Source organism: Geotrypetes seraphini, chromosome 17, assembly GCF_902459505.1.
Source record: "Geotrypetes seraphini chromosome 17, aGeoSer1.1, whole genome shotgun sequence".
NCBI classification, from domain to species: Eukaryota; Metazoa; Chordata; class Amphibia; order Gymnophiona; family Dermophiidae; genus Geotrypetes; species Geotrypetes seraphini.
Window position 1 is genome coordinate 32,346,861 of NC_047100.1, and position 8,024 is coordinate 32,354,884.

The 8,024-nt window shown below is 39.4% G+C and overlaps 1 protein-coding gene across 1 annotated transcript in view; it reads right to left on the reverse strand.

Annotated features, from left to right (window-relative positions):
• Positions 1-596: 596 nt before the first annotated feature.
• ATG7 (autophagy related 7) overlaps positions 597-8,024 on the reverse strand; it is a 351,798-nt gene continuing 344,370 nt past the window's right edge. Inside the window, exon 20 of the mRNA XM_033925732.1 lies at positions 597-1,890. Coding sequence (XP_033781623.1) covers positions 1,858-1,890 — 33 coding nt within the window. The 3' untranslated portion in view covers positions 597-1,857. The remainder of the gene's footprint in view (positions 1,891-8,024) is intronic.

The window sequence follows — 8,024 nt, forward strand, 5'->3', positions numbered from 1 at the left end:
GGAATACTTCCGGTCGGCTATATGTGAGCGGCAGGGCAGGTAGGAACAGAAGACGAGCCTCGCGGCTCAAGATGTATTTAATTCTGCGGGTCCCCCGTCCAGCTCTCTCCTGTGCACCCTCTTGGGGCGTGCACCTGTGGCGGACTGCTCCTCCCCCTACCCCCCCCTAGGTACGCCACTGGTTGATGATAAAAATCTAGGAAGGGAATTTCAGGCATGGGCATTTGCCAATTAATATGACCATGCAACCATTACTACACCTACTGCACAATTCCACACATAACGCATGATGTGTTTATATAAAACAGCAGGACGACAGCTGTTAAGATATCAATCTGCTGCACAGGAGATTCTTTTTTTAACAAGGTCATTTGCGTTATGGCAGAATTGCTTAATAGCTAGAAAATATCCAAGGCATGTTTCTGTTTAGTAACAAGTAGCAGTGCCAGTAAAACAGACAATTTAAATTTTCTGCCAGCAAACAAAATCATTAACTCTCCTGTTCTCATTTTGGACCTCACATCGGGTTGTTATATTAATAGTTAGAATATTCTGAATAGGAATTGTTGACACATTTTAAAGCACAATTGGAAAGAATAAAAAAAACCAGGGCTAGGTGTTATATAATAAAAGGTATACAAACTTTATTTTGAAAAAGTGAAAAGAATAGAATAGAATTGGAAATAAAACCAATGGGAGCGGTAACATGATTGTTGAAGAACCTAACTAGAATCAAAGGCTTTACTTACTGCAAATGCAATTTGTCAAGTATACTTCAAACTTTATAGTCTAAAGGTGAAGTCCCCAAATTAAGGCCTATATGAAGATAATTCGCTGGCCTGCTCTATTTCTTTTGCCAATGAGATGCAATGCTGGTGGGGGTTCCTAGGCTCCAGAAGCCAAAGATGATGAAGGCGGTATGGCAGGAGATACTCGGCTATTATTAGTATGAACAATCCCCACCAGCTCTCTCATGATCTGAAATATCCTGTTTGGGGACCTGCGATTTACAAATAAGCGTATTGACCGATCCTCATGAGATACTCGATAAAATGTAGTGGTCTTTTTCTTTGTTTAGACTATAAATTGAACAATGAAACCACTTAATACTGAATCACACTGAGTATCAGAAAATCTTGTATTGCACATAGTAGTAACAATTTTGCAAGTGCACTTAAGTATTTTTGAGTATTGAAAGGTAGATTTACAAAAATCTGTTCCTGATATCTCTTTATATACAAAGAATCCATTTGGGGCACTTCAACTTTGTTAAGTCTTACTGTAAACAATATTAATTTTAGATATCATTTGCTATTCATTAGCATCAGTCCTGGCTAATTAAACCTCTACAGACTCCTCTTTGATGCCACACTTCTAGAATATGTTTAATTATCTCTTAAACTTTCATCAAATCTTTGTTCATTGTTTCTTACAAAGAAGGACTTCCTTACCATGTTTCCTGTCAGATCAGCGTGTCTCCTGTTCCTTTTTATAACAAATGTCTGATGTATATTATGCCAAGGAAGATAAGAGACAGGATGATTTTCCGATAGGTACATTAAATTGAAAAATAAATAAGGTCAAGTGCATTATAAAAGTCACAGTTCACACGTGAGCGTATAGACCTCAAAAACTGAGACAATACATATACACAGGTATTGAAATTGAATATGTTTTAAGAATAGAAACAAAAAGAAAATCTTACCTAGAAAGAATCTGATTAAGTATAATGTCATATTCAAAATGCATATACTGATTTATAGATTTTATATACATAACATGAATGAAGAAGCAATTGTGAATCGGTTCATTCACTATGGCCGTGCAGCTTTTGTTCACGTTTCCTTCCTTTCACTTTCATATGGTTTCATCATCACTCATATCCCAGATCTGAAAAAGAAATAATGATTTGTCACTCATCTAAGTTAATATATTCAGCTTCAAACAGTGAAATTACATTTTACCCTTCTATCAAAAAAAAAAAAAAAAAAAGACACAGGAGCAAGTGGTGCGGTGTGTACAATCTACACAGTGACACTTACAGCTCTAACCACCATACTGGGTAGATTACACCAATAAATGATGAGGATACAAACGGTCTTTGTTACAATATTTGTTCAATTGGCTGTATACACCAATAGATAATGTATCTTACAGATCTGTGAATTATTCAGTATTGGCTACACGTTTGAGACAATGATGTCATTTCTAAATATTTGGGTTATAAGTATTAAACTAGAGCAAAGATGCAAGAAATCTAAGCGGATCACAACTTGGAACATTCAGTCAGGGTGATGTCTCAAAATGGGTTAGTTTGCACTAGAGAATGGCAAGCTCCATCCTCATCTGCACAAGCCTGAAACACTTTAAAATCATAGGTAGCAACATTCTAGAGCACAGAGTGTGATGTTATAATGCCTCATTCCACCAATGACTAAGCTCCGTCCGCATCTGCACAAGCCTCAAACATTTTAAAATCCTAAGTAGCAACATTCAAGACTGTGATGTCATAATGCCTCATTCCAACAACGCCTAAGGTCCGTCCTCATCCGCACAAGCCTCAAACACTTTTAAAATTATAAACGTTCGAGGCTTGCGCAGTTAAGGCAGAGCTTACAGGAACAGACGGGGAAATTGAGTTCCTGCAGAGATGGGGAAAAATTTGCCCCCCCATGTCATTCTCTAGTTTACACATTCCATGACCAGAAAGCAAAGATATTTGCAGGAGGTGTTCTCTAAGGATAGCAAACCTGTATTCACATGTAATCCATGGAACCCAGTATGGACACTTAAATTTTTGGCCAGCGCCCATACCGCACATGTGCCAGTGTCTTTTTGCCTGATATCTGCTTGCGAGACCATCAGTTCAGTTAAAAACAAAACCCAAAACAACAACTAAGAAGCCAACCAGGGCAGGTAGGTGGGTTATGAGAATAGATGTCTGCTTTCCTTGGAAAACACCTGCTATAAAGTAAGTATCTTTGCTTTCTCCGAGGACAAGTAGGCATTATATGCTAGGATTATGGTGTTAGACAAGGACAGAGCCTGGTAAAACTTAAGTGGGTTATAGGTAAAGTCGATGCTCAGGAAGTAAATAGATTCTGTAGAACTGCTCGTCTAAACTTACGTTGCAAACAGTAGTGAAAAGTAAAAGGTACAGACTGATGATCAAGCGTATGCTTTGCAAATGTCCTTAAGAGATGTAGAGCAGAAATAGTTCAGAGACTGTGGGCTGTTACGTGGCTATTCGGCATCAGCCCGGTCTGAGGATATGTGAAAAAGACATACAGTCCAGTAGCCAACCTGAGATGGTTGACTTGCTGACAGGAACTCGGAGTCTGTTAGGGTCAAAAATCACAGAATTGAGAGCATCCTCTATGAAGCTTAGCGTGTGTTCTAGGTAATACGTGAGAGCACGTTTGCCGTCCAAGGTGTGCAGGGGTGCCTCTTCAGGACACAAATGAGGCTTTGGAAGTAAAACAGGCAAAGCTGTGGTTTGGCTGAGGTAAAATTCCAAGATGATCTTGGAATTTTGGATGAGTGCGAAATGCTACTCTGTCATGTTAGAATCTTGTATAGGGAGGATATGATAGAAGATCTTGAAGGGCAATGAGGACTATGACTTTCCAAGTGAGATGCAAGCGGCTCAAAGAGAGACCTCGTAAGAGCAGATAGTAGTACCACATTAAGATTCCAAGCAACAGGTGGAGGCTTGATAGGTAGTTTCACGTAGAATAGTCCCTTCATTGAAAATAGACTACCAAGAAATGGAGAGAGAGAGAAGGAGATATTGCAGATATCTGACCCCAATGCTATTGCCTTTTTGAAATGTTTCAGTAGGCCTATGACGTCTTCTGGGGAGAGTTAACGTTACAGGAGTAGAGGTCAGGCTAGTAGTTAAGAACATGTCTGTAGCGCTATATGCTGGAAATATTTGGAAGGATATAAAAATCCTTCCACAAAATTCAAAACAGAGAGCTTGGCCACACTAGATGCCACGGCAGTACTCGTAGCCTTGCGGTGAACTTTTAAATGTAATTGTGCCTCAAAACAAAAAAAAATATCTGTAAAACATTTAATTAATCTAATAGAATTTAGAACAGTGAATCAGAATATTAACTTTACAGTATTTGTCAAGAAAGGTTTGCCTGAAATATGTCTCAGTCATTTAATTGAAATTGAGTTATTAGATGAGATTTGTTGGATATCCACAATGAATATGCATAAGAGATTTGCATACTGAGGAAGCAGCGCTTGCAGATTTCTCTCATTCATATTTATAGTGGTTATCCTGAAAAACCAGCTGGGTTAAGAGGTACTGCATTAATGTGTTGGAGGCCATTTTAAATTACTGTTTGTCAACTCGGTCGTGGGAGTACCCCCTCGCCAGAAATTTGTAAATAATAAAGGTAGCGCATGCAAATTCAATGCAGATATCTTGAAAACCTGACTGGCGAGGGGGTACTCCTACGACCGAGTTGAAATACAGTGATTTATCTTACATGATATCTTCATATGTGAAAAATGGTGATTTCAGACTAGTACTATTAATTCTCTGCATTTTGAACCATGACAAATGTAAAGGGAGCATATTTGGGTGTTTTCTGGGTACGGTTGGGATAAATGTTTATAAGTGTATTTCCCATTTTTAAATGAGAATATACAGTCGTGAAAAAATTAGGATACCCTGTGAAATATTCAGTTCTTTCTTTAGAAATGTTCACATATTGATGTCAAATCTTTTTTTTTTTTAATTTTTCTCTGAAAAGAAAGCGATGTAATTGCAGGTAAACAACACAGCACACTTGGAATCTGCAGCGGCGCATAGCTTTGCCATACACTAGTAGTATAGGGCGTAAGCAAAGAAGGAATATAGATAGAAGAGAGGGATTAATTTGAAGAAAGTTTGACATGAGGTCAGACCGGTGCTTTAGATCTGCAGCACAGTTAATGGTTCATATAAGAGGTTGGAAAAAAAATTTCACAATATTATTAAAAGTTGTTATGCAATTCAGTAGTTCTTTCTAGGGCTGAAAGCAAAACAAGCAACGATTAAGACCGTAAGTTACGACTCTGTCTCCCAGATTATTATCCCACATTTGACTTTGGGCCCTAACTACGGCCTTCATCTCTTTTGTCAGATCAACTTCATTGCCGGTTGATGTGAAAGAAAAACCCACCACCAAATTAGAAGCATCGAGCGAGTCTCATTTCAGCATTTATTGGACAAGCTGAGCCCTCCAGTGTTATCCAGAACAGCTTGGATAAACCAATACGTCTTTTCCGAAAATGATGAAATACCGAACAAGCTGTAGGTTGTTGCTGAGTTGATATTTTCTTTCAGGCATTTTGATACAAAGTCTGAGAGAAAAATCAAAGGTGTTCAAAACCTAAACTATGAAGAAATTTTCACAGGTAATAGTTTAAAAATCATTGGGTAAAGAAATTGGTTTCAAATGTTGCTTCTGCTCCAACAAAACAGAATTTAAGGGCTAGTACTAGCAATCGACATCAAGCCCATTACATTACATTACTGACTTCTATTCCGCCTGTACCTTGCAGTTCAAGGCGGATTACATCAAAAGATGACTGGACATTTCCAGGAAAAATTACAATTTAAAGAGCCGGTTACATAATAGAGTTATGAGGAGGAATTAAAAGATAGGTAGAAGAATAAGGATTACGTTTCAGAGGGGTTACGTAGTGGATGCTGGAAGCTTTGATGAGTTATGGGGAATATTACGGGAAAAGAGAATTCTTGACCGGTTCTTTGTCAAAGGAAGAATAGAAATTAATTGGTAAGACTGTTTTGCTGAAGGTTGAAGGCAATTGCTTTGAAAAGGTGACAATCTTATTTATAATTTCTCACTCTGTCGGTCTCTGTCAAACAAATCCACAGGTGCTACAGAACGGTTTGTATAGTCCTAGATAACTGAAGAAGAGAGATTACCATTGTAGTTCTGAAGGAAACGTACTAGTAGTTGGGTCATGAGCAGGGTTAAGATAAAAATTGTCACCCTATCTTTATAGACAGTGCATGGCCTTTGCCAGGTGGACTTCAGGAACAGATGCTAACCGATTAGCACAGCTTAATAAAAGAGGGACATAGTATCATTTTGTAGGTTCTTACTTTGAATTTATGCATGTATTAATATTTTCAATATTATGCTTTCTTGTCAGGAGTTGCTATGTTTTGGAAAGAGAAAAATTAAAATTGTTTCCACCATTGTATTATGTATATTCTTAGTTCCTCTCTCTGTGTGTAGTCTTTATTTATTTTAATTTTTATCTCGTTCTCCCAGAAGCTCAGAATGGGTTACAAGTAGACATTCACAATCGTTTGAAAACAGATTAGTCATGACAACAAATAGGTTACAGTTGAGAATAACAGAGTTTATTCTAGAGACCAGAATGATCATAGCGAAGAGTAGTAGAAGTATATTGATGAGGCAGTTTTTATTGGGCCGATTGGCGGAAGAGGAAGGTGTTTACTGCTCTGCGGAAGGTCATTACTGAGTCTAGCGACCTGATCTGTGCGGGTTCCACAGCTGAGGTAGGAAATGGCTGTAGGATCTTTTGTATTCCGTACTTATTCGGAAGGATCTCCCTGCGGGAATGCCGAGTGTTTGTTCTACTTTGGAGCGGAGGGGGCGGTTAGGGGTTTATAGGCGTAGCTTGGATGTAGGCTGGGGTTTTTGATAGAAATTCTTGTGCGTCATGACTAGGGCTTTGAAGATGCATCGCTTTTTGACTGGTAACCGGTGAGCTGCATAGAGCGGTGGAGTAATGGGGTCAAGGTAGCTGAGGTTGTACAGGAGTCAAATTGCCAAGTTCTGGACTTTTTGGAGGCATTTTAGATCTCTTGCAGCGATGCCATTGAATAGGGAGTTGGTCTAGATCAGGGGTGCCCACACTTTATGAGCTTGCGAGCTACATTTAAAATGACTAAGTCAAAATGATCTACCAACAATAAAATTTTAAAAAACCACAAAGCACACTGAAAGGCAGAGAAAATGTTAATTATTCATATTCCGGGTTTTTTCAAAGAGGTCACGGCAGATGACTCTATGCAATGTCACCTCAGTAACAAAATATAAAAATAGACAAATGCACCCCCTCCCTTTTTACTAAACCACAATAGTAGGTTTTAGCACAGGGAGTTACGTTGAATGCCTCGCGCTGCTCTCAATGCTCATAGGCTCCCTGCGCTAAAAAACGCTATTGCGGTTTAGTAAAAGGGAGCCATAGTGCAAAATATAGACAGCAGATATAAATTCTCAAAACCGACACATTTTGATCACTAAATTGAAAATAAAATCATTTTTCCTACCTTTGCTGTTTGGTGATTTCATGAGTCTCTGGTTGCACTTTCTTCTTCTGACTGTGCATCCAATCTTTCTTCCAGCCTTCTGTATGTTTCTTCTCCTCCAGACCTCATTCTCTCCCCCAACTTTTTCTTTCTGTCTCCCTGTTCCCCCTTCTTTCTGTCTCCCTGTCTGCCCCCTTTCTTTCTTTCTCCGTGCCCTCCCCAAAGCCACTCGGTTTGCTGCCACCGCCATCGGGGAACAGCCCCCAAGCCACCGCCGTCCCAAGCTTTCCCTGCAGAAGCGTCGCGCTGACCAGCATTCCGCTCCCTGACGTCAATTCTGACGTAGGAGAGGAAGTTCCGGGCCAACAAGGCATTTCTCTTCATTCCATCCAGCCTGAGCCCCATCTCTCCTTGATCCAGCATTTCCCTTCTGTGTCTGTCAGAATTACCATTCCACCTATTTTCCAGCATCACCCTTCTTTGTGTCCATCTCACTATATCCCTATGTCGCCACTTTTTCAGAATCTTCATTTGTCTCTGTCCTTGTCTTTACCCCATGTTCACCATTTGCCCTTTCAATGTATTTATCTCCCCCCCCCACACTTTTTCAGCATTACTTCTATGTCTCTATTTCACCTCCTCTTCATGTCCCCTCTGTATCTCTATCCTTATTCAGTAGGTCCTGCTTACCATTTCTCTTCTTTGTGTCACTATC